The sequence below is a fragment of the Chelonia mydas genome, chromosome 15 (genome assembly GCF_015237465.2).
Source record: "Chelonia mydas isolate rCheMyd1 chromosome 15, rCheMyd1.pri.v2, whole genome shotgun sequence".
NCBI lineage: Eukaryota > Metazoa > Chordata > Testudines > Cheloniidae > Chelonia > Chelonia mydas.
The window spans coordinates 13,541,789-13,568,265 of record NC_057856.1 but is presented as its reverse complement, the minus strand read 5'-3'; the positions used below and the strand labels follow the sequence as shown (position 1 = coordinate 13,568,265).

General features: G+C 51.6%; 1 protein-coding gene across 2 annotated transcripts in view; it reads left to right on the top strand.

Annotated features, from left to right (window-relative positions):
• Positions 1 to 4,279: 4,279 nt before the first annotated feature.
• Positions 4,280 to 26,477, top strand: part of MMP11 (matrix metallopeptidase 11) — a 34,060-nt gene continuing 11,862 nt past the window's right edge. The window contains exons 1-4 of one of the 2 annotated variants that reach the window (XM_043529919.1): positions 4,280 to 4,563; positions 19,696 to 19,946; positions 24,437 to 24,580; positions 25,623 to 25,756. In XM_043529919.1, coding sequence (XP_043385854.1) covers positions 4,360 to 4,563; positions 19,696 to 19,946; positions 24,437 to 24,580; positions 25,623 to 25,756 — 733 coding nt within the window. In that variant the 5' untranslated portion in view covers positions 4,280 to 4,359. The remainder of the gene's footprint in view (positions 4,564 to 19,695; positions 19,947 to 24,436; positions 24,581 to 25,622; positions 25,757 to 26,477) is intronic. The other variant, XM_037878851.2, reaches the window with a different exon arrangement.

The following is a 26,477-nucleotide window of genomic DNA, read 5'->3' as shown; positions in this document are numbered from 1 at the left end:
ACCCCTTCTGACAGTGCTGCCCAACCTTATAACACAGGAGGGCCACATAAACCTAAGCCAAACCTTGTGTGGGCCAGACAGAATCTACATATTTTAATAAGATTTAAAGTCACCTGGATTGATTGATTTGTATTTTAAGTTCAGCTTGTTTTGTATGTATTTAGACAGGTTGTTTCTATGTACAGTTTTGTCTATTTACACACTTGTGTAAACTAAAATGATGTAAACATAACGACAAAATGCTAATGAATTGGCCATTAGTATATTGTGTTGAAGCAGGCTGTGGGCCTTATGAAATGCTCTGGGCACGCCTGCCTTACGAGGTGCAGAACACCACAGTTGATTCTTTTCAACAGGTTAAAACCTTGCCCACCTCAGGCCCGTTGTGTTTTCAGCCGGGAGCGGGGATCTGGAAGTCCTCCGAGGGGAGCAGTTTGTGCAGAACCCCCAGCCCTGGCAGAAGCAGGAAGGACTGGAAATAGCATTAGAGCATGTTTTGTGTACGCAGTCTGGACCATACCCTCTGACATTGACTCTGTGCAGGCTGGTGACCTGTTTACTCACCTTTGGGGGCAATGAGGGATAAGAAGAGAGTCTTGGCCACATTTTGCCATTTACATTAATTTTCTGTTTACTTCACTAGCAGAAACTCTGCTATTCACTTTAAGGGGACCTGGGGATAGGCCCTGTATCTTCCCTCCCCATGTACAGATGCATTATTTTAACTAAAGGTGTGATGATTCAGTTAAACCAGGGCAGCTTTTAGGGAGGAGGGGGAGACTTCCATGCATGTAAACCCGGGTTACATGGGTTCAGCTTGCACCTCTAGTACCTTGTGCGTGCACTGCAAGCTAAACCAGCTTCAAACCAACATGTGTAGTTTAATTAAAACACGTTCACATCACGCCTTTGGTTAAACTGGTGCAGCTGCTTTGTGTAGAAAATTCCTGAGTGACACTCATTGGAAGAAGAAGCCTCCTTCCCAGCTAACAAGCCCTGGGTTTAGTGTCCCTAGTAAAAAAAAAAAAAAAAAAGGCATTCCCAAAACAATAGCCAACGCTGATTCCCGCTGGCCCCTGCTAAGAGGGTGAAATGCGCTCTTGAGGGAGGGACACTCTGTTGGAAAGAACTTCTTTCCCCTTCATGCTTTGTACTGCTGCGCTAGCTACTCTGGGAGAGGGGACGTAGGGAAGTAAAACAATTCTTTAAATGGAAAATTGGAGTATTTTGGATGTAGATGAAGAAGAACTGAGGGAACAGCTGATAACAAATAGCAACAATTAACAAGTAATAGTTTACATTTCGATGTACAGCATCATTAATCCCAACCTATTACGTATTTGGCTTGGGGACATGGGTGAGATCTCGTCTACACTACAAAATGGAACGTGCTCTAACCATGTCAGGAGACATTAACAATTTTACTGCTGCTCTTTGCAGAATCACCCGTCCAGGCCCTGATTCTGCAGGGTACTAATGCACATGTCTGACTTTAAGCATGTGAGTTGCCCCAGTGACTTCAGTTAAACTCAGAATGTCTGCTCATATGTTTCAAGTTAGGCACATGCTAAACCAAGGCCCTATAGGGCTTATCCTGTGTGGCTCACTCTCATAGACATTGGAGATGGAAAACCCCACTAGGGTCATCTAATTCTAATCCATCCTCCCTCACACTTGGAGGCTAGATCATGCCTTACAGCCCATATCAGTCGTTCTCAAACTTTTGTACCGGTGACCCCTTTCACACAGCAAGCCTCTGAATGTGCCCCCCCTCCCCATACATTAAAAAACACTTTTTTATATATGTAACACTATTATAAATGCTGGCGGCAAAGCAGAGTTTGGGGTGGAGGCTGACACCTCACTCCCCCCACACACACATAGTAACCTCGTGACACCTGAGGGGTCATGACCCCCAGTTTGAGAACTGATGAAGTGAGCTGTAGTAAAAGCTTATACTCAAATAAATTGGTTAGTCTCTAAGGTGCCACAAGTCCTCCTTTTCTTTTTGCGAATACAGACTAACACGGCTGCTACTCTGAAACCTTTGGATATACTCTAAGTCTGCATCTACACTGGTAAAATGTGGACCTGGACCAATGGGGGAGCTGTAGCATAGACAGGACTGAGGCATTTTTACCCCCATATCTAACCCTGCTCTGAGAAAATCTTGATCCATTTTGATAGCACCACAATATGAGTGGATGAAAAGAAAATGCATGAGTAAAGTAATTGATAGACTGTCTCACAAAACCCTACTCTCCACATTATTTCTATTACCGTGCCACGATGCTGTGGCCTGAAAACTGGCAAAAGAACTGTCAACAAAAGCTAATTCAATTTACAGTGCTAATTTGTCGAGTTCATGCAGTTTGCCCATCCTACTCCCTCAAGGCGCATCAACAACAACCTTCAAAAATACATGCGACTATAACACCGCAAATGAACGGCATTGGCTACTATAGAACCGGGGAGTGTCAGGTAGGATACCATGCATAGGTTTGGTTCTACTTAACATCTTCATTGATGATCTCGAAGAGGGAATAAACAGCGTGCTAATGAACTTCACAGATGAATATACATTGGGAGGAGCTGCAAAGAGCCGCGAGGAGAGAGAAATGAGACAAAGGGACCAGGAGAGGTTTACAGACATGGACAGAAAATAACACGGGGAGATTTTCCTTGGTAAAACGCAAGCTAATACGTCTGGGAAAAGTGATCCACATCAGTCATGCAGGAGGAGGCAGAAAGCTGGAAGCAGGGGAGGAAGACCAAGAGGTGAGCCAAGGGACCATTAGATGTGAATTTGCAGTGGAACATGGCAGCTAAAAGGGCCTGTGCAATCCCGAGTTCCATACGCAGATACTGCCCGATGCGGGCGGGGGCGGGGGGCGGGGGGGCTTTTCTAAACAACTCTGGTGCGACTGCACCTGGAATGCTGCACGTAGTTTTGAGCAAATGATCAAAAAGGCTATAGGCAAACTGGAGGGAGTTTAGAGAAAAACAACCCCAGTGACCAGGGCCTGGGAGGACCAATTGATCGATTGACTGACAAGGGAAGATGTAAGGAGTTAAATATGTACAGCTTGGCTAGGCCATGACTAAGGCCTCGGTCCTCCAGGCTGTTCCACCTGTGTGGCCCCTGATGCCCAGGCAGAGCGCCGCTGGCCTATCGCAAGAGGTAACAGATCATGGAGGTCCTGGAGGCAGAGGGATTGTCAGAGATGGCACAAGGGGTGAAAGCAATAAAAGGTGAGTGTCGACTGACTCTGAGGTCTCTGGGGCAGATGCTGCCTTTGTGTTGTTTGTACCACAGTCCAGTGAAGTGGGACCATAACAATCATGCGATCTACCGGCCCGGGAGGGACCAGTGTGTCCCAGGGGAAGTGGCAGGAGCCCTGTTTAAAACGAAACATTAGCAAATGCATTGTAGGGACCAGTCTGGCATGGCAGGGATGGCGTGGGTCACCCAACCGGGACCGATCCCATCATGGCCCCGATCCTGCAAGTCACAACGCCTGGGCAGCCCCTGTGCCTGCCCAAAGGGCCGTGGACATCAGCGGTTCTGTGCGGCCAGAGGGGCCCGCCCACACTCACCCTGCAGGATGGGGGGGCCCCAGGATATTTAAATCCTTGCTCCAAATGCTGCAACTTTCCAGGGACTTCAAGAGGGTCAGGAACCGGGAGGGACACAACCTCCATTCAGACGAACGACTTTATCTGAGCATCAGCTTTCCTGAGCTACAGCTCGCTTCATCGGATGCATGAAGCTGTAGCTCACACAAGCTGATGCTCAAATAAACTGGCTGGTCTCTCAGGTGCCACAAGTCCTCCTGTTCTTTTTGCGGACACAGACTAACACGGCTGCTCCTCTGAAACCTCCCTTCAGCCACTGCAGAGCGATGGAGGCTCCCAGGGCACCCGAGCGAGCAGCAACGGGGCCCTTCTCAACCCCCCCCCCCCCCCCCACGGTGACCATGCCCCCTAGCAGCGCTCCGGGGATCGCGGTGGGAGACCAACCTGCCCCCCCCTCCCGGTCAGCTTTCCCCCAGGCAGGGCTGATTTCCTTCCTGCCCAGCCAGCGGGGTCTCCCCCCGTTCCCCCGCTCCCGTGTAACGCTGTGGCCGGGGGGGGCGCTCCCCTGCGGGGGTGTGGGGGGGTCTGCCTCCCCCCGGCGCGGAAGGAGTTAACGCAGCCCCTGCTCCTGGCTCCAGCCGGGCTCCCGGGATTCCGCCCCCCGCCGCCCCACGTGGTGCCGCCGGGATGTGTCACTTCGGCAGCCCAGAACCGTGTAATTCGAAGAGGGAGAACAAAAGGCAGGAGCGCGTATAAAAGGGGCTGCGGGACATCCCCGGCCCCATGTCTGTGCCAGGCAGCGCCCGGCCCCGGCACGCTCCGGCCCCGGCCCCGGCCCCGGCCCGCCTGCAACCTGCGCTCGTCCCGGCAGCGCCGGGGATGGCTCGGGCGCCGCTTTCCGCCCTGCTCGCTGCCTTCCTCCTGCCCTGGCTGCTGGGGGGCCAGGCGCTGCCCGCCTCGCGGGGGGCCCGCCGGCACAAAACCCTGGTGAGTACAAGCGGCGGGGGCGGGGGGGGGTCTCCCTGCGCCCCGATCTCCGCGCCCCGATCTCCGCGCTAACTAACCCCTCCGCTGCCCGGGCCCGCTTTGCCTCCATGCGGCTCCCTCCGTGCCCTGGGTCGCAATCTCCCCTCTCCCCTTCCTCCAGCCAAACGCCGCCTCCGCCCTCCCCTCTCGCTGTGCGCGGGGGGGGGCTGGACGGACAGACAGACAGCTGGCCGGAGCCCCCACTCGGCCACACCGGTCTCACGCAGGAGCCCCGCTTCCCGGAGGGACGGCACCCCTCGCCTTGTTTACATCCCGCTGCCCACTGCGTGCCGGCTGCGGGAGAAACCCTGCCCGGGGCCGGGTGAAGAATGTCACAGCCCCTCTGGCTGCACGGGTTTGCTTTGCTGCTCTTGTGTGCCCCCCCCCCCCCCCGCCCCCCCGCGCCCCTTCGGATTTCCATGCTCTTTTTCTAAAGACCTAAAGGGTTTTTGCCTTTTGTGCATTCCCTTTTCGTGGGGCATTTCCTTGGCAAACCCCTCCCTGCTCCAAAAAAGAACCTGGAAACTTTTGGCGGTGGCTGTTCTGCTGGGGGAACAAACCCACCTCTCTTTCTCCCCTTCCCGGGGAAGCGCCTCCAGTTGTCCCCCCAGCAGCAGATGCTTGTTTGTTTTAGAGCTGGCACTTTACTGTTATGTCAGCTGCCTCCTGCTTTGTTGCAGGGCAGTGAAATCTGCATGCTGGCTTTTCGCATGTCAGGATGCAGTTTTAAAATGTGCCCTCTTTTGTGGGGATTGCTGTAATTAGTGTTTAGAAGATGACAAGGGATCCTTCCCCACTCTTCCCCTTAAAGGTTCGGTGGCATTCATTGCCTGGTAAGAGCGCGTCCCTCACGCTGCAATGGCAGTTCCAGATGAAAGCAAGAAATGTTAAGGGGGACACAAAACTAAACAGATGAATAAAACCTGCAGGCCTGGGGGAAGCAGCAGGCAGGGCTCTCCGTCACCTGGGATGGGGCTGTTGGCAATTGGAGGTGCTGATGCCTGGGTGGGGGGGGGGAGTTTGGGGGACTGGGGAGGACCGAGTGCTGCCCGCACTGGGGCTGTGCGTGTAATTGGGTTATTATAGGCATGTGTTTTCCTGGTGCCTAAACTGGTGACGGAGCAACGCCCGGTAGCACCACTGGGGATTAGTGCAGGTCCTGTCGATGGTTTTATTATCAAGCTCTGTCATCTGAGAGGTTTATAACTTGGCTGTTAAATCTGCTTGGGGGCTGGAGCTTGGTTTAAAAATTCTTGGCCTAGGAAGCACTTTTATTATTCAAAACAAAATGCCATTGAACTCATCCCAGCTGTGCCTCCATGAAGAGTAAGGCAGCGCACATGCTGAATGGAGATGCATTTCTTTGCACACCCCCAGCTGTGTTAGGGCTTCAGCTACATTTAGCAACTGGTTGATCCGTAGCTCTGCCAATAAGCCACAGTTAGTAACTTACAAATCTGGAGCCCTGCTCCTTCCTGCAGAGACATGAAGTGGTATGGGGGGGAGGGAGAAATGGGGAGAGGTCCTGAGCCACCCCATGGTGTCTCTACATAAAGAAACCCAGGAATCCCCATTCTCGAATGGACCAACGGTGCATCTAATCTGGGTCCTGAGACCAGCAGGGGTCCATGCTGGCTGCTTTGTAGGAAGGCAGTTGCTAGCCCTAGTTTTAAAGTGTCCTGTGTAAATTAAGGTTCCCATATAACTCTGCCCAACTCAGACTAGTCCCCCCCACACACACGCGCACACACACACACACTCTTATACCCATGATCCCCACTCGCTGCCGCCAAGGGAGTGCAAAGGCTGCTGAGGCTTATACAAACTAGCCAGCATGTCTGGAGCACAGCAAGGAGCGGGGAGGAAAAGAGCTGGCACAGTGCCTTGGTAAGACAGAAATCCCATACCAAATCAGGCCAGTGGTCCGTCTTGTTCAGTGTCCGATACCAGATGCTTCAGAAGATGGTAGAAGTCTCATAAGGGAGTGAGTACAGTCCACCTGGCCATGAGAAAAGCTTCTCCTTAATCCCAGGCAGCCAGCTGTTGATTTATATTATTCTGAATCCTGATTGCTAACTACCCTGATATAACAAGAGTAACGCTGGATGATCTCCATATTATTCCTAACCAATAGCTACACCTTTTCAGCATCCTAATAAGCATTTGGTTCAAGAGCTTCTTTTGGCAGCTTCTTTTTGGCAAAAAATAAATTTACTTCCATGGTTTCTAAAGGGACATCGGCAATTTGGTCTTTTTAATCATCTGCTATTTTTTCTAAAAATCATTTTCTGGTGGAGCACCCTCCCTCACTAGCAAATAGTGTGTTCCCTTTCCACAAGGATTTTCTGATCTCCTGCCAGTGTTTATAAGGATCTTTCCAGCAAGCAAGACACCAACTATGCCGTGCAAACAGTGACCCTAACTGTACAGGAGGTGCTCTCCTATCTACCAAGTAAAGAAACTGAAATAGGAGACACGTCTTTCCACCACTGACGGCTTTCAGTCATTGAAGATGTTACTTATAACCATAGTAGGTCCAGAATTTCAGAGAAATGTGATTCTTTTTTTCCAAGTTGGTGTCCATTTAATCTTGTTGCCATTTAATTTAATTGGATGCCACCTGGTTATTAGATTAAGACAGGGTTACCTGGGATTTCTGGATTGACCTCTTGATGGAGGGCAAAAACGCTTCACTACACCCAGACAATGTACAAAAACATACCATGACATGTTGGAAGAGGGGGTGCTGGATTTCTTCCTGACCTCAGCAGGTCAGTTTTTAGTCCTGAAGCATGAGGTTTGATAGCTTTTGATACATCAACATTTACTGTTGGGGTGCTCAGGGGCTAAGGTTTGTTACAAGGTAAAACTAGGTGGGGGAAATTTAGAAGTTAGCACCTGAGGAAGGCAAGAATTAGAGCAAAAGCCAAGCCATCTGCAGTGGTTCTTTTAAAACCCCCAGAACTAAAATCTCAAATTCTCAGGGCACTGCACACCAAATGTAACACCTGGAGATGGCCTGGCTCAGGCCCCCTCTGGGAAATTAATGTCAATGCGTTTCACTGAGAAACTAACCTTGCGGGGTCGGGGGGGGGAGAGGGGGAACTGGTGGCTTCATGCCTAGTTGGCTGGTGTAATCCAGCCGTATGGCATTTCCTGGAGCTCTCCCCTCTCCAGAGCCAGCAATCCTACCTGGAATGCACTGTGCTTCCTTATAGCTGCATGACATGCAGCTACCTGGGCCAGGAGCAGATGGGGGTTACGTTAGGAGGAGTAGCTCGGCCCATGCAGGCTCCTCCCTCCCCATGCAGACCAAGTTTACAAAAGAGGTTGATATATGCTGTTTAAATAGTGAAATGAGCATTCAGGATAATTTAGACATGTTTATCCTCCACTTCAGCAGGGAATCAAGAGCACATGTAAACATTTACTCCAGGGTTGTGTAGGCTTTGGCAGTGTTCACCTTCCCCCCCCCCCCCCTCACACCCCCCCCCCCCCCAGCAAACTGCAGTTCTTGAAGGCTTTGTGTTAGCACCTGGGTTCTCGCAAAGTGGACAGGAAGGGAGAGCTTGGGGAGGTGTCAGAAGAGAGAGTAGGAGTAAAAGAAAAGTAGCGTATCCAGGTGTTGTGCCCCATGCTCTGTCACATCTGCCGTCCTACTGGGAAGGATAAAAATAACAGCAAAGACCATCAAGCCTCATGCTTCTGGGCAGGAACATGTTGTCAGCTGGGGTCTGAAGAGATTCCTCACCTCCCCTGGCCCTCTCCTCCCTGTAACAGAAGTTGCATAAGGAGAGGGGCTGGTTTTCTTTGACAATGCTGACAGGAGTGGAGGATTCTCCAAAGGCTCAGAGCGGTGGATCTGATGAGCAGCAAAGATTGGTATCCAAATCTTATGGGCTTATCCAAGCCTCATTGGTCTATGAACTAGACTGGAAACTTCACAAGAACAAGCTTTCTCTTGAGGTTCAGGTTCTATCCCATTCCAGCCAGGACAGCGAGAAAGGTTGTTCTCGTGAGATCTGGGCATTTGGACTGTGGGTGTGGCTTAAACCAGAAAGCAGAAGGCACATGGAAATGAAAGTCACCTGAGTATTTGCAACCTTCAGAAAAGCGTGGGTTAGGTTTGGCTCAAGTTTAGAGGGAAGACTGAGGCCAAAGGTCTGTTCTAAGTGTATTCAAACTGCGGCAGACATCCCTAACTGTTTAGGCCACTGAGGAACAGATGGAACAGGTGGTGTCTAGGGAGGACACATGGTGGATTCCCTGGAGAACCCATCAAAGGGCTTTGCTCTGTCAAGAATAAATGAGAGAATAATCAGGCTTGGGTAGAGCTTGTGGAGTTCTCAGGCTGTTGCTGTGAGCAGAGGCTCTGCGGCTGGTTTATTACTTACATTTTCAGCCAGCACTCTGATGCACCATCTGTGTGTGTGTGTGTGTGCGCGCTGATATCATATTGTTAATCAACTCGGCAGTATAACATCCTTGCTGCGCTTCATGGAATTGCCATACTGAAAAGTCCACCATGCAAGGGTAAAATAGAAACCTGTCTGTCAGGAAGATGCTCTGAAATCACTGCATATTTATAGAACTCTTGAGCCTTCACAGATGCAGCTCTTCATTCCATCCTCCCAGGAGCCTGAGGATCTCCACATGTTGGCCAGAGACTTGGGGGTGTCTCTCAGCATATGCTCAAAGGTCAGGGGCCCCTGGCCCAAGTGGGTTCTGCTCCTGTAGATTGGGGGATCCCAGTCCCTGGCCTGGGCAGGCACGTCCTACCCATAGATAAGGGGTGCTGGTCCCTGGCCCAACTGGTACTTGCTCACCATAGGTTGGGGGGTGTCAATCCCTGGTCCAGGCTGGCACATGCCCCTCATAAGTGGGGGAGGGGGTCCCTGCACATGTGGCCCCCTAGGTCAGTGGGTCCCAGTCCCTGGCATGTACTGACAGCTGATGCTTCATTTTAGCTTTGACCTTACAGATGCATAAAAAACAACCCTACTGTGACTGGACTGCACAAAGTCCCGGGAGGGTTTCTTGGTTTTCAGGGGATTCCTGCCTCATCAGACTAGGGGCTCGAGAGATCTTTGTCCAGCCAGGCCTCCTGGGGTTTATTTCCTTGTACCTGGTGAGTACTCTTGCCTCTGGTTGTCCACAGGCTTTTGCTGTGTTGCCTGCTCAGGAATGGTGCCACTGGTGGACCAAAGCCTTGAACTATCACATAACCACTGTTCCCTCTAAGCCGTGCACGTGCGCCCGGGCACACAGATCCTAAACCCCACGCACACGGCGAAACACCACACGCACAAACATTTGCACAGAAGAAATTTTTTGCGCACACGGCCTGTCAAAAATTAGAGGGAACATTGCACATAACTAAAACGGCTGCTAATGAAAATAACCCTGAAGAGTTTATTAATTTGCCCTCCCTCTGCATCAGCTTAGGCCGTCACTGGCTCTGTGGGCATAAACATTTGCAGTTCTCAGTGCTTCATGTTTCCTGTTGCTTAGGAAAAATAAACATTTTCTTTCTTCGTTGCCAACAACAACGACCAACAGATAAACGGGAAACAGAGTCTGGTCACAGGGAGATTGGACTTGAGGATTCCTAAGGCGAATGGCAGGAGAGGGGCCTTGGTCTGTGTGTACAAGGAGCTCTGTTCCTGCATCTTCCCCTGCCTTAGCCCATCTTCACATTCCTGATGGCTTTCTCTTCACGTTGATCAGAATGCAGCCCAGAGGACATGGGCTGGTCCTGTGATGAGAGTGCTCTGTGTCTGTGTATATGTAAATAGTTAATAGATTCGGTGCCAGAAGATGACATTCAAGAATATGCATTGTTCCGGGTTTTGTAAGATCAATAAAATATCTTGTGCTGACTTTCTTTGTGGAACTCTTTACATCAGGGCCTAACAGGTCCCACTGGGCAGAGCTATCAGGGTGCTGTACACCACAAAACAAGCAGGGGCTGGCCTACATCACAGAATAATGGTCCCTTTCAGGCATGAAGTGGCTATGATTCTCTGGTAGCATTAGCGAGCATGGACTCTGGTACAGTGTCTGAGATGCCCTGATTCGATGTGGAAGTGACTCCCTGTGAGGAAGCAGAGCTTTACTGCTAAACAGTAGCTTCAGAGCACTTTGGAATCCCAACCCGCTCCGGGTTAGAGGAAGGGCTTGCTAAACCCAGGGGGGCGAAGGTGATCAGTGCTACTGAATAGGAGTGTTCTTCTTTTGAATCAAGGCTGGTGCTGCCACTCCTCTCAGGGAGCAAGAAGCCGTGCACACACCCCAGGAATGAGGGGGAGGCAGCTGTCCTGGAGCAGAACCACAGAGACAAGAACCTGGGCATGGATGGCAGCAATTTCTTACCCTACAGTGTGGGAGGAAATAGCTTTACTTGCGAGTGTAAAGACATAGGGATCTTTCCCCTCCCCTGAGAGAGGAAGGAGGAGGGCGAGTGCAGAAGTACAATGCCCATGAGTGCGGACTGTTTGGTCCTAAAGGAGGATGATTTTGCCTGTGAAGGTTTGTCCCTCGAGTGGCCAGAGTATCCATGGGATCAGTCAAGGAAGCAGCAAACACTGGGTCAGCACAGACCGCGTGCAGGGAGAGAAGGGGGCTGGTTGAGAACGAGACTGTCCCCACTCCCGCAGGGAAAGGAGCAGCAGGAAAGACCTGGACTGCTGTAATGGTTTGCAGGGCAGTGTCACAGGAAGCTCTCGGAGGGTGGCTGTCGTTCTGATTCCTGAGTCCTGCAGTGCCTCTCCGTTGTAGGAGAGCAGGTGGCTTGGGCCGCTGGGAAGGGATCAGTGAACTGCAATGCTCTTGTGGCTACTGAGCAGCGTCTGTGCCGTGACGAAGCCCATCAGATGAGTGAAATGACAGAGGGAATTGCTTTGAACTGGTTATCCCAGAAGGCTGAGCTCCGTGTGCTCCACACAGGTACTTATATGAGCAGCGTGACACAGAGGCACTAGAAAAGGGCAAATACAGTACTTGTCTATAAACGGGAATAAGGACAATCCAGGGAAATATAGACCAACCAGCTTAACTTGGGTCCCCAGAAAGATAATGGAGCAAATAATCAATCAATCAATTTGTAACCACCTAGAAGAAACTAAGGTGATAAGTGACACCTTTACAAATCAGCAGGGATTTGTCAAGAACAAGTGTTAAACCAACCTTATACCTATCTTTGACAGGGTAACAAGCCTTGTGGATAGGATGGAAGTGGTGGTTGTGTTATATCTCGACTTTAGTAATCCTTTTGATACTGCATCTCATGACCGTCTCAAAAACAAACTAGAGAAATATAGTCTAGACGAACCTACTATAAGGCAGGTGCACAACTGGTTAGAAAAGTCTACTCCGAGTCATTATCAATGGTTCACAACCAAGCCAGAAGGGCATATCAAGTGGAGTCCCGCAGAGATCTGTCCTGGGTCTGGTTCTCTACAATATCTTCATAAATGATTTGGTTAATAGCCTAGAGAGTACACTTATACAGTTTACAGATGATTCCAAGCTGGGAGGGATTGCAAGCATTTTGGAGGACAGGATTAAAATTCAAAATGATTTTGACAGACTAGAGAACTGATCTGAAATAAGATAAAATCCAATGTGGACAAATGCAAAGTGCCACACTTAGGAAGGAATAATCGACTGCACAAATACAAAATGGGAAATGCCGGCCTAGGAAGGAGAGACAAGGTGGGTGAGGTAATATCTTTGATTGGACCAAACTCTTTTGGTGAGAGAGACGTGTTCAAGCTTACAGAGAGCTCTTCAGGTCTGGGAAATTTATGTCTAGTGTCACAGCTAAATACAAGATGGAATAGATTTTTTTTTTTTAGTGCAAGTAGTTAACACATCTTTCAAGGGACCATTCAAGGTGAAGTGGCCTGTTAACACCCCTCCAGTCATAGGGAAGAAAGGAGGGGGAGAAGCAGATGGGGGAGGTTGTTAGTGGGTTATCAATTGTTGTAATAAGCCATAAATCCACTGTCTCTATTCAGTCCATGACTTTTAGTGTCTAGCAAAGTTATGAATTCAAGCTCCCAGGTTTCCCTTTTGAAAGTTCTGTGCAGGTTCCCTGCGACAATAAGGACTGATAGGTCAGTTATAGTGTGATCGCTTTGTGAAAAATGTTCACCCACAGGTGAGGCAGTGGTTTGCTTTTCATCGCTTTCCTGTGTGAGTTAATTGGAGAGTGCAGTGATTGTCTGGTTTCACCTACATGGTTGCTATTGGGACATTTAGTGCACTGGATGTGGTAGACCACATGTTGTGATAGGCATGTGTAGGACCCGTGGATCGTGAAGTGTGTGTGTGTGGGGGGGTTGTTTATCATTGTAGCACTGGAGCTTGAATGCTTGTTTCTTTCACCAACAGAAGTTGGTCCAATAAAAGACATTACTTCACCCACCTAATATCCCGGGACCAACCATGGCTACAACACCACTGCCGAGGAAGGAGTACTGCAGAAAAAGATGTGGGGGTTCAAGGGGATCACAGACTAAATAGGAGTCGTCAATGTAACACTGTCGCAAAAAAAGCGAACATCGTTCTGGGATGTATTTGCAGAAGTAGGGTAAGCAGGACAGGAGAAGTAATTCTTCCAATCTGCTCAGCGCCGATGCGGCCTCAATGGGAGTATTGTGTCCAGTTCCGAGTGCTGCCCTTCAGGAAAGATGTGGAGAAAGTCCAGAGGAGAGCAACAAAAATGATTAAAGGTCTAGAAACCAGGACCTGTGAGGGAAGATTAAAAAAATTGGGTTTGTTTAGTCTGGAGAAGAGAAGACTGAGAGGGGACATGATAACCTCTTCAAGTATGTAAAAGGTTGTTATCAAGAGGAGGGAGATAAATTGTTCTCCTTAACCACTGAGGACAGGACACGAAGCAATGGGCTTAAATTGCAGCAAGATTTAGGTTAGAAATTAGGAAAAGCTTCCTAATTGTCAGGGTAGTCCATGCCAGGAAGTGAAGTATGTCAAAAAAGGCCAGTATGGAGGCTGGGCAGTAGGAGAGCTCTCAGGTTCCTTGGATGAGGACAAATCACTGGGTTTTCCACCTTGAAGGTGGGATCACAAATGTAAGTGATGGAGGGGAGGGAGAGAAACCAGCTGAGTCTGTTCCCCTGCAGGGCAGGTTATGGCCCCCCAGTAGGAGTCGTATCCAATATTAAACGGATCTAAGCCAAGATTGCAGCATAGTTAGCCCTTCTCAGCTGGCTGGGAACAAGGATGTCAATGTGTTATCTGTGTTGTGGTGGCACCTGGGAGCCTCTGTCATGGCCCAGGGTCCATTGTGCAAGGCGCTGTACAAACCCAGAACAAAGCAATGAATGCTGCCCCAATGAGGGCAGTCTAAGTAGAAGACAGAGCCCAGTGGGAGAGCTCAAGGAACCAATGAGAGGGTGTTGGTCAGCAGGACGGGCAGTGGGCTTTGCACACCAGTAGCCTCATTGTTGTCAAGTTTTTTGTTGACCAAAGATGTCCTGCTTTGCTGCTGCTCCTGGGTCTCTGTGGCTGGGCTGCCCTGTTTGCAGCCTCCTGCCAAGCATGGCGTTTGACCTCCACACGCAGAACGCTGGGAGCGCTACACACGCAGGAGCCAGCTCCGGGACAATTGCCCTGCCCCTAGCTGGAGAGGTTAAGGGTCCATTGCAGCTCGGGAATGTGGATGGGACACTGACCGGGGAGCCTGGCTGTTTCCCACGTGGCCTCATGTGATGTCTGTCATGTTCTGCAGTGTGCCCGGGTGATGTCCGTGCGAAGCCTGGGAGAACGGAGCAGGCAGTCTAGTCTGTTCCTTGCGGGGCTGTCTGCTCTCCCCTGGGATCAGACCTTTCCCCCTCTCATTCCGGGCTGGAGTTTCACAGTCAACCAGCTGCCTGCTGGGAATCTGCTCATTTTTCAGAGGCCGCCCTCCCAATGTGCTGCTTAGCCCTGTGTGTGTATCATTCCAGCCTGCCCCAGGAGGGAGAAATACCGCTTGGCTCATTAGTGTCCCCAGGGCTTTTACTCGGGGCTTTCGTCAGTATGGGATAGACAGCTGGATAGTCACTCGAACTCCATATTGCAAATCCTTTGTCTTGTTCCCTTGGCTGGGAGACATCAGTTCACAAACCCCAGGCTGTGAATATCCCCTTCTTAGCGGGCTCTTGTCTGTGCTCCGTGGGAGGGTTTGGAAAGTCCTATAAAAGCCAATGAGAATTAGCTGCATAAATCCTCCCTCCATGTCCTGAGCAGGACAGACTCCTGGGGCCACCCTGACAGTGAGAAGCAACCTATCCCATGGGCAGTCAGCAGGACCATTAGCGGAGTAAGGCACTCCCCCAGACATGAGTAAGGGTCTCACAATCCAGCCAGCAGCCCCACGGGAGGGAAGATCGTGAGGCTCGCTGGCAGACATTGCTCGAGAGTGATGCACGGTCCTCCCTTCCCCAGACTGATTTCCATGGCCCCAGGCTCCAGGAGCAGCTTTTGGCTCCTCAGCTGTGATGGCCTCTCTTTCCTTTTGGCCCATTGGAATTTTATCTCCCCTCCAGATCAGGGAGGGGGAGGGAAGGCACCGACACAGCTAAGTAGTTAATGCTTTTCTTCAGGAAAGTGAAGCCGCCAAGAGAGGCTTTGGCAGCAGCATTCCAGCCCCAGCACTCACTCCTAATGGAGCTGCAGGTCAGGAGGAGCGATCATGGTTTACAGAAGAGGAGACAGGGCGACATCAAAGCCGACAGTCGGGTCTTCTACCCCATCCCTGCTCCAGTGCGCAAAGCGAGCCCGGCTGAGCCCATACTGCCCGGCACATGGCTTCAGTGCAGTAGGGGGTGGAATCCAACATCGACAAGCAGGACATGTTTCCTGAGCCACCTCTCTCCCCTGGAGAGGCTCAAGGCCAGGGATGTGTCTCCGGTGACCAGAGCGGTGAGTCCAGCCAAGTAGGTTCTTATCTCTGGCTAGAAAAGTCTCCAGAGAATTCCGTGGCAAATGGCATCAGCCTCTCGGCCAGCCCCCGGGCAGCTTTGCGTGTCTGGCTGTGGCTAATGCCGGTGGTTTCCAGGGAATTTCCGATGGTTGTGCTAACACGTGGGCAGCTCCAGCAATGGGGCAGATTGGCTGTGGCAGTGAAGTCTCTACCCCTTCTATGCCGGTGCATAGGGAGCCACCCCGCACCAGGGGCCCACATACCATGTGCAGAGCCAACTGTGTCAGCTCCGTGCTGCTCTTCAGGCCTCCCTCGCTCAGCAGTGCAGGGTGCTCTGAGGCCTGGAAGAGGTGCACAGGGGGCAGGTCGGGGTGGGGTCAGAGCCAGGAGGGCTGGGGCAAGGCTGGGGGCAAGCCCAGAGGTCCAGTGACTCTGGATAGCTGCAGGGGCCCATTGCAACAGGGCACGAGTTAGCCAAATCGGCCCGGGAATAGGGGAGAGACAAACTGCCTCCTCTCGGTCTCTGGACTGGCACCAGTGTGCATCTGGCCGATAATGTCGACAGGGCTCAGGTGTTTCTATCCCCACACGGCTCAGGGCAGGATGATGGCCTCCACCAGCATAGGCGGCGGGTATAATAGGCCAGGGCAGGCTGAGCCTGCCGTGGCCGCTGGTTGTGGGGTTTGTAGGGAAGTTTTTGCTTATTGTTATGCCCCAGGCAGGATCCGGGGAGGCTGGGGAGGTGGTATCTGCTACTCAGCTTCCTGGGCTCATGAATGATCTCCCTGGACTCCAGAGGGATTACTGATGAATCCAGGAAGCTAAATAACACATACCGCCTCCTCAGCCGCCCCAGAACCTGCATGGCGTATATAAAAAGCTCAGGATCTTTGGACGAGCTCGCGGAGCAGCTTGGGGCCTTAGGAGGGGAGCCGCTGCATGGCGGGGCGGGGGGGGTCCAGCCAGCCCAGGGCTCCTTTGGCCTTGGGGAGGGGGAGAGGGAGCTCAGGGTCCCAGCTGGCCTGGGGGTCCTCCAGTCACGGGGCAGGCGGGGCAGGGTTTCTCGGGGGGTCCTTGGGAGGAAGGGGTGGGGTGGGGGATGGGCTAGCTTCCCTGAAGGGGGGCTCCATCTGCCACCCATGTCCACCAGCACTTGCAAAAGTGGAGCTAACAAGATCCTGCCATCGAGAGATCCACCAGCTCCTCCAGCAAAGCCAGGGCAAACCATGGGGGATGGTCCTAATACGTCTAAGGTTAAAAAACAAAAAAACCAGGCAGGTGGGAAAAATTCCAGGCCTTCTCTGTATGTCAGAAGGGCACAAGCCCAGTTGGGTAAAACTCTTTTGCGGGTCCCTCTTTAATCTAACCAGCCCACGACTGCACATGTCCTCCACGAGGGGCCCTGAGGCCAGAGGCCACTCCCCACCCACCCCTGGGGCTCATTTCTGTTGTGCAATCCACTGGCTCCCCCCTTGCACTTGTCCTTTGCCCCAGTCCCATGGATGCTCCTTGCAGGGTCCCTTCTGGGCCTGTGGAATCCAGACACCTCCATCTCTAGCTGTCCTTGCTGCGTAGCAGGTCCTGCCCCGGCGGCTGAGGTGAGCACCCTTTATCTGGTGCAGCCTGCACGGTGCCTGACAAAGAGAGAGCCCCATCAGCCGGGGGCTGTCCTGGACTCAGCCTCAGAGTCCTTAGTGTGCATCCCAGGTGAGCAGCACAGCGATACTCTGACAGCTCATCTTGTTACCAGCCTTGCTGTAAAAGTCTGGGAACCTCTTATTCGGTAAGGCTTTGCTCTTGTGAGCCGCTGGTGTGAGAGGAGTGCCCAGGGGACAGATCAGGACAGGCCGCACCTGCATCCCCTGCCTCCTCTTTGTCAGAAACCTCTGTCTAAAAGCTCGACTTGTTCTTGGTGGCCTGGGCCTAAGTGCCGTGCATAGTGTACCTGGGTGCTGTCAGCAGCTGACCTGCCGCCTCCCGGAGCTGAGGCAATTGCTATAGCGTGCAAAGCGCTTTGGGATGTAAGATTGATTAGCTCATTATGAGACCTGAGTCTGGTTTCTCAGACAAGGACAGCAGGAGGTGATCGCCACCGGGCTAGAGGAGCGTCTGGCTGGCTGCGACAGGGCAGGACGGGCTGGCCGAGTAACGCTAGCAATGAGTGGCGAGACTACCATGTGCCTTCACGTGACCTGCCAAAGTTCCTGTGTCAGTCCCTGCAGCCTGTCCGGACCGGAGGGCACTGTGCTGTGATCTAGATGTTAGCCATGATAGCGGAATTAATGCCAAGGGCTTCACACTTCATTACAGCCCACATGAATGGAACTATTGTGCTGGAACAGAGATGGCAATTTGTGGGATTAAACTGCAGCTCCATCCGTAGCAAACCAGCCAGCGCCGCGCCCCGCTGACCGTAAGGTCCCTGGCTGGGTGATGCAGGGGGCTGGCCTGTCTGCTGGCACCTGCGAGACCGGGCTGTGCGAGTCTGTCAGCACAGCGAGGTCCCATTTAAGTCACAGGGAACTAGAGAACTAAAGGAAACAAATGAGCCGAGCCTGGCGGCTCCAATGACCCTGATTCCTTCAGGGTAAAGGGAGCTTCCCTCCCCTCAGCGTCTTGCCCCGACTGTCTTGCTTCTAACGTGGCCAAGGGATATCTCCCTTACCCGGTAACTGCCCCTGGAGGGAAGAATCCAAGCGTCAGCAGCCGTGAAGGAGTTTGCTCTATGCTCCTGTGACACCAGTGGGCTTTGTAACCTACTGGAACTTCGTCAGCTATAACTTATTAGCCACTGCCTAGCCCAGCTGGGCTGCCAGGGACCGAGCAGGGTGTGCAGTGGCTGGAGGAGCAGGGCGGTGGAATAGCCTGAGCCTCCACGGACTCCCTCTGCCACGTCACTTGGACCAGCATTTTCAAATGTGGATGCCTAAAATGAAGCAACTGCGTCCACGTTTGGGCAGCCGAATTACACAGGCTGAGCGCTGTGTAACTCCCGCTGGCGGCGCTGTGGGTTTGGGTCGCTTACTTTTAGGCAGCCAAGTTTGAGAATGTTGGCACTGGTCTCTCTGCGCCCCAGCTGACCCTCCTGTGAAATGGAGAACTGCAGTACTGACTTAGCTCTCCGGGGAGACGGCTGGCTTAATCGGTGGGACTAGCTGTAAAACGCTGCTGATGAAAAGCGCCATATGAAAGGTTAAGTATCAATACCGCGTAAGAGTAGTTCATGACCTTTCCCATGCCAGGACCCACCCCACTCCTGGCACTCCCCTCCCATCTAGTTGGGACCGTCTCCCTCCCCTTTAGCAATATGGGATGGGCAGGGTGGTCTTGACACCTCTTGTGAACCCAGGGGATGAGAACTCCTGCCATAGGACACAGGTTGGGGGCACTTCATTACAGTCACCAGGGTCAGGGATCACACAGCGAATGCTCGCGCACTGCGCAGGGGCTGCCAGGAGTCGTGTTCCGCAGATAGGGGCAGATGCTAGAAACGATAGGAAAATGATGAAGGGGGAACAAGGGGATAGGAGAGACCAGTGCGGGCCCCCCATTCTCCCTCTGAATCCATGTGTTCTGCTGCCCAGCCTCTTGCTTTCCACAGGCAAAGCAGAGGTTTCTGCACCCCCCCAGCACAGCACCCGGGCTCAGAGGTGCTTCTGTCCCAAGTGCAAAGGAGAGTGAGGTGCATAATTAAACCATTGCCCGAGCACGGTGTGCTTGGGGTTAACGCCAATGAGCAGCCAACTGGGAAAAAGACGCGGCTGGGGGAATTTACTGCCTAGCAATTCCCTTCTTTCTCTGAGGGTCTGGGTTCCTGCCCAAAGCCTTTCCCGCTGTCCGGCTGCCAAGGGAACACAGACCAGGAGCTGCTGTGGCTTACTGACGTTGCAGCAGGTGCGCCCCGGCCTGGAGAGCAGCAGAGCCCAGTGGAGGGAGAGCACGAAGACCGGGTTGGGTTTGCTGCACAGAATGGTGGGAAGTAAGGAGGCTTCTCACCTGAAAGGGTGTTTGGGGGGGCCGGTGTAATGGCTGGAATGCAGCTGGAAGACACTGCGGCAGGGTTGCTGTGGCATAGGCTAGAGGACAGGTTTGTGTAGCTGTCTATATGCCATGCTTTCTCCTGCCATCCGCACAAGTCACAGCTCTGTCTGCCTTTTGCCTAGGATGGGGCTCGGAAACACCATGCCTGGAAGGAGCAGAACCCCTGGATTTCCTCCTCGGTTAATACCATGGAGACTGGAGTCCCCATTAAGGGCTTCTCCAGGGGCACAGACGGGCCGGCAGCAAGCTGGAACCCACCTCGCTGCGGCGTGCCAGACCTACCCACCCTGCCAGACGGCCAGAATGGGCGGAACCGGCAGAAGCGGTTCGTCCTGTCGGGAGGACGCTGGGAGAAGACGGACCTCACCTACAAGTAAGACAGGCCCAGAACCAAAGTCACAAGCAGGGAGCGAGTCCCGGTCAGGATCTCCTTCCTAAAAGAGAGTTTCTGTTCGGTGCTTTCGTTCACTGAGCCTCGCCTATTATGGGCCTGTCCAAGCTGGGGAACTTGTTCAAGAAACAGGGTGCAGGACGCTGGGGTGACAAGGGTATATACCACACACACCAGTTAGCCCCACGCTGTCTCACCCACATGCTCGCCATAGACGTGACGGCCTTCACACCCTCAGCCACTCACTCACCCCACCACTCCCACGCTATTCACACACCCACCTGCTCCGAGCACCCGTGTGCGCCCCCACAGTCACACACGCTCCTTCCCTCACACACACAACCACACACTCATTAACACACCCACGCTCACGTATACACCCACTCGCCCAGACTTACAAACACCCCGGCCCTTATCTCCGCACACCCCACCAGGCACCAGTCCCACATGCTCACACAACACCCTCCCTCCCCGAGGCTTCCCTCCGCGTTTATTTTAAATAGCCCACTCTAGTCATCATTTAGTGAAGTGCTGACAAACATGGCCTCAGTGTCCCCGAAATCACACCACATGCTCTCTGATAGGAGTTTGCTGGGTGTGGTTAAGGGCCAGGGTTCTGCTGCCTGATCACACTCCACAGTCTCCCCTCAGTGCACTTCGGCAATTGCTGTTAGCCTAAGGGAGTAAGAGGCACATGTGGAAAGGAGAACTTGCTCCTGTGCATCTTGATAAGGCCCAGAGAAATATCTTCACCGGGTATGCGTTTAAATGACCTTAACTGAGCACAGGGGATGCTGCTATGCCAATAGCCTCCCGAGACTATCAGGGTAGTGGAAAGGCTTCCTCTTATCCCTGGCATCAGAGGAAAAAAACTTTGCTGATATGAACAAGCACCAACATTGTGCCGGGGAACTAAAATCCTGCTGCATCAGAGATTAAAAACATCACACTATCCAAAGGCAGAGTGACAGGGATGTGGGGTATGAGGGGCTCATGCACCAGTTAGTGAAACAGCATTTCCCTTCAGCATGAGCCAGATGCTAGGAGCTGAAAGCTTTTTCCGTAGCTTTGAGAACTCCCATGTATACATGAGCACACAGGGTAGGTATGTCCATACACTAGCTCAGAGATATGCTGGCAAAGGTGTGTCTAGGAATCTATTTAGACTGGTATCCGAGCGCCTCACCACACTAGAGGTGTGCACGAAGAGTGTGCACATATACCAGAGTTCTCCCTCTTCTCCCATTTCCCGGGAGCTGGCAACATGTCCAGAAATATGTCTTCCCTCTGCTCCCATCCAGTTCTCCCCTCACTACAAGAACCAGGGAACAGCTGATGAAACTGAAAGGTGACAAATTCAAAACTTGCAACCAGTGCACAATCAGACTGTGGAACTCATTGCCACATGATGTTGCTGAGGCCAAGAACTTAGCAGGATTCGGAGAAGGGTTAGATGTTTCTATGGGCAAGAGGAGCAGGTAGAATTCTAATAGTACATATTAAAAAATAAAGCAAAGCTTTGGGGTGATCTTTAACTACTAGGGCTGAGGAGGACATTTTCCCTACGGGGCAGGTTATCCCATAACTGCCTCCTGTGGGGTTTTTCTTGCACTTTCCTCTGACACATCAGGTGCTGGTTATTGTTGGAGCCAGTACGCTGGGCTGGGTGGACATTGGTCTGGATCCGGTATGGCAATTCTTTTGTTCACCCTTTCATAGCTGAACACATCTGGATGTGGGCTTGATTCACCCCAGGCGGTGCATGGAGGTGTAAGCTGTAGCTCCCTGTGCCAGCAGGGCCTACTGCCATTCAGAAGGGATCTGTGGAAGGACTGGCAGGGAGGGGAGCGTTTGGCATAAATGAGGGGTGCCTTAGCCGGGAAAGGAGAAGCAGAATGTCCTTAACAGCAAAGCGACCCACCTCAGACCCATAGCTACTGTCCTGCAGGTTCTCTTCCATACAGGGGCAGTTTGTTCTGTCTCTCATGCCGTTACGCTGGTTTTAGGTGGAGGACATCTCATTCGCCGATTGTTCTCGGCCAGACGTGACTCCGACACGGAGCAGGTTTAAATCCAACATGGAGGCCAGGGTAACCTCTCCGGTGGGAGTGGTGGTGCTGCATGACTTGTAGCCATTCTAACCGCAGTGTCATCGCGCTACGGTCCGGAGCGGGGAGTGCAAGTTAATGGGGAGTCCGGGGATTTCCAGGTGATTAGGGGACAGTCCCGCTTGCAGGGGCAGTTCCCGCAGGGCTGTAGCGATTGATGATGCTGGCAGTGATTATGCCAATGCAATAAGGGTCAGGGTAGGGGACCAGTGGCGTTAATGCCGGCGGTGCTGCTGGTGACTTTATCGGTGATTATTGTGGTGATGAGTACGTTGTAACATTGGTGGCAGTGCTGATGGCCAGACTGAATGTTGGTAGGATGGGTTGGCTGGGACCCCTTCCTAGGCTTTGAGGAGTCAAAGGTCATTGGCAAATGTTCCCTGACTTGTAGCCAAGCCTTCGAGGCACGCGTGACCTGGCTGGAGGGAGTCGTAATTTAGAAATGTTTAGTGTACTACCTCCTCCCTGAACTGTGCTCTCCACTAGAATGACAATCCTGTCACTGTTTACAGCAGGGATGCTGAGTTAGCGTCTGACTCCGGGAGCCTTACTTATACTGCAGAGCAGTGACTCATGAGCAACCCCTCCCCCATTGGCGTTAATAGGGCTGCTCGTGAATGTGCTGTTCACTGGGATAACGAAAGGGTCGCAGGTTCAATCCCTTAGGGATCAGGATGGTCGCTTCGGTGGGGAGTGGAGGGGGCCAGCTGACATCAACAAGCACCAACCTCATGGGAATAAAATGCCTTTGCAGCAGAGATTAGAGAGAATCAAATCACACCATCCAAACAGAGTTATGGGTGGGGGTAGACTGGAGGGATTATACCCCCTCCTAGGTACTGTTGCGGCATTTCACTCCAGCACATGCACCAGACAGCTTCCCTCTCCTCCTCCAAAGCCCTCCTAAAAAATACATGTCTACAAAGCTGTTCCAAAACCACCTCTGCAGGATTCCTTGCGCCACCTCGGCCTCGGCCTGGTATCTTGTATGCTAGGACCTGAGCTATACAGACTGTCTGATCTAGAGTGTCCTCTTCTTGTGGCAAAGCCCAGGCCTGTTACTGTGTTTACATGGCCCCAGGCGAACCAATGTTGCGTGGCAGATTGTTGGTAATAATGGAAAGCTGATGGTGGGATTTGTGGTGAGGACATTCCCTGTTGTCTCATGAAATTGTGATTTGCAGCCAGTGTAATGATGACAGAAATTCAATGACTCATTAGTGCGGATTGTAATGACGATGGACATGGTGGCATTTACATTAATGGCCATTCTAATACTGGTTGTGGTGACAACTAATGCATTGCGGTTCACACTGACACTGATTTGCCGGTGAGATCCGGACTCATTATGCTGGTGTGGGGCTTGCTCCGATAGTGATTATGTTGGCTGAGGTGTTCTGATGTTCACAGAAGATGGTAGCATCCCTTTTTACGATAGATGGCACTCCCTGCTGCTGCTAATGCCCGTGATGACGCCGCTCATACCAGTGCCAGTCTGACGCTGACCATTGTGTGATGTTGGGATGATAGTTCTCGGAAAACATCCGGTCAGTGTGCAGCGGCAGTCAGAAAAGCGAACAGAATGCTAGGAACCATTAGGAAAGGAACCGATAATAAAATGGAAAATATAATGCCACTGTCTAAATCCATGGTACGCCCGCACCTTGAATACTGCGTGCAGTTCTGGTTGCCCCATCTCTAGAAAGATATATTAGAATTGGAAAAGGTACAGAGAAGGGAAAGAAAAATTATTAGGGGTATGGAACGGCTTCCGTATGAGGAGAGATTAAGCACACTGGAACTGTTCAGCTTGGAAAAGAGACGACTAAGGGGGGATATGATAGAGGTCTATAAAATCATGACTGGTGTGGAGAAAGTGAATGAGGAAGTGTTATTGACCCCTTCACATAACAGACGAATCAGGGGTCACGCAATGAAATTAGTAGGCAGCAGGTTTAAAACAAATATAAAGAAGTACTTCTTCACACAACACAGACAACCTGTGGAACTCATTGCCAGGGGATGTTGTGAAGGCCAAAAGGATAACTGGGTTCAAAAAAGAATTAGATAAGTTCATGGAGGTTGGGTCCATCAATAGCTATTAGCCCAGATGGCCAGGGATGCAACCCCATGCTCTGGGTGTCCCTAAACCTCTGACTGCTAGAAGCTGGGATTGGACAACAGGGGATGGATCACTTGATAAATTGCCCTGTTCTGTTCACTCCCTCTGAAGCATCTGGCCGAACCGGCTACTGTTGGAAGACAGACTACTGGGCTAGGGGGACCATTGGTCTGACCCAATATGGCCGTTGTTATGTTCTTATGGTGGGCAGTGACCTCCTACCTCTAAATACTGCTTTTTAGAATTATAAGATTCCCATGGCAACTTGTGAACACGAAAGTGAGACGGACCATTGCGGAAGCGTTGCAAGTCTGGAGTGACGTGACACCACTAACCTTCACCGAAGTGCACGAGGGCCGAGCTGACATCGTTATTGATTTCACAAGGTAAGCATGGAAGGGGAAGCTGTTCGAATCCAAAAGCAGACGCCCCTCTTCCCCCTCTGGGCGTGGTGTGAAAAGGACAGATCCCACCGCCCTCACGGGAGCTGGTCCAACTGTTGGCAGCAGATTGTTTATTCGCCGAAGTTAGTCCCGTGTTCTGTTTCCAAACTTCGGTTTTCTTATTTAGTAGAAATAAATAGTCGTAGGAGGCTGCCTGGGCAAGGGCTATTGTTTTGTTATATGCATGCAGAGTACCTAGCGCACTGGGGCCCTGATCGGGTGCCACCATACAACCAAGAATCATTTATTTTACTAATTGGTTTATTATTGAAAATTGTTCGCCCATTAATTTATGCTACCACTTGTCAGCCAGGGATCTTTGACCAAGTGTTTGTTTTGGCTGCTTCCAGCTCTTCAGTCTCTCCCCGGATTGAATGACCTGACCTTTTGCCCCAGAACAAATTTAGCTTCTTGGTTAAATGAATCTTGACTCCAGGCCTGCACTTCACTTTCTGCAAAATATTTGCAGGAGCAAAACTTCACTCCAGTGAATGTTTGCACAAAGCTAATAAAAGGGATTGTGGATCCCATCCAAGGGAGGAGGATGTGGGCTGCTGTATTCCGTGTGTTTGTCTCCACTTCTCTGCACTGTTCACCTCTCTCCAGGCCTTCCTCCGTTCACAGGAGTTTGGCTTGAGTGAGGACTTGAGGATTTGGCCCAGGAAGTGTCCATCTGTTCCTCACAATTCAGTTGTGCTGCCTTAATGATAGTAGCTTGATCAGCCTTCGCCTGAATTTTACAGGCTTGATGAAAGCTGAACAGGGGAAGGAACAAACACCGATAAGAAGCTAATAGCGTCTGTGGCCTGGTGTGAAGGCACTGGGCTTGTGTGAAGGTTCGGCCTCCCTACTTAGAACGAGGTTTGCAGGGACACGAGGGACGGCTCGAAGTTGAATGATACAAATAGGCTTGTGGTGCTGTTCTCAAGGCTCACCCTGGCTGCCAAGTGCGGTTTCACTGAACTGCCATGTGCTTGCCCTCCAGGTACTGGCATGGCGATAACCTGCCCTTTGACGGGCCTGGAGGCATCCTGGCGCATGCATTCTTCCCCAAGACCCACCGCGAGGGAGATGTCCATTTTGACTACGACGAGACCTGGACCATTGGGAACAACTTAGGTGTGTTGTGGATTCAGATGGAGGCCTGGGTGTGTTTGGGGAGCGGGAGGCCACTGATAAATGTAAAAAGCGTTTAATTCAGAGAGAAGAGGCCTGAACAGGCTTGTCCGCACACCAGGGCAGGGCACTTCACATGGTCTGTGTCCTTGTCTCTTTCCAATCACAGTTAAGTGGGGTTCTAAGACCAGGTCACTCAAAGAGCCACCGCTAGAAAATAAAACAGGGGAGAGATGAAGGGAAACTAAGCTCCAGACACTGGGGTGGAGTGTTTTTCTGCCAAAGTCCTGTATAATTGGCAGGTCTCAGTCCCAGTCCCCATTGTCCACCATCTGTTTCCAAAACTTTTCTTCTTGAAAGTCTCTAAAGGGAAACAACACAGGCTCCCAATCTCTCACTTTGGCTTGGGAACATGCTGACATCCCCCCCCTCCCCCCCAACATCTCATGGTCAATATAGGGAAGCAACTTGATTTCCAGATCAAGTAAAAATGATTTTCCTAATAATAGAGCCAGGCTGGTATCACTGTGGTGTTCAGGAATTAATGCCATAACATCTCACAAGATACATATGGTATCTTGAGATCTAATAGGATCACTGCCTAAGGCCTCAGTTCTTCTGCAAGATGCACAGATAACAACTCCCATCTGTCCCCCTCCTCCACCCCAACATGATCTACAGGGAGAAGAGAGGGGGAAAAAACCAACTAAGCTAACACCTTCCC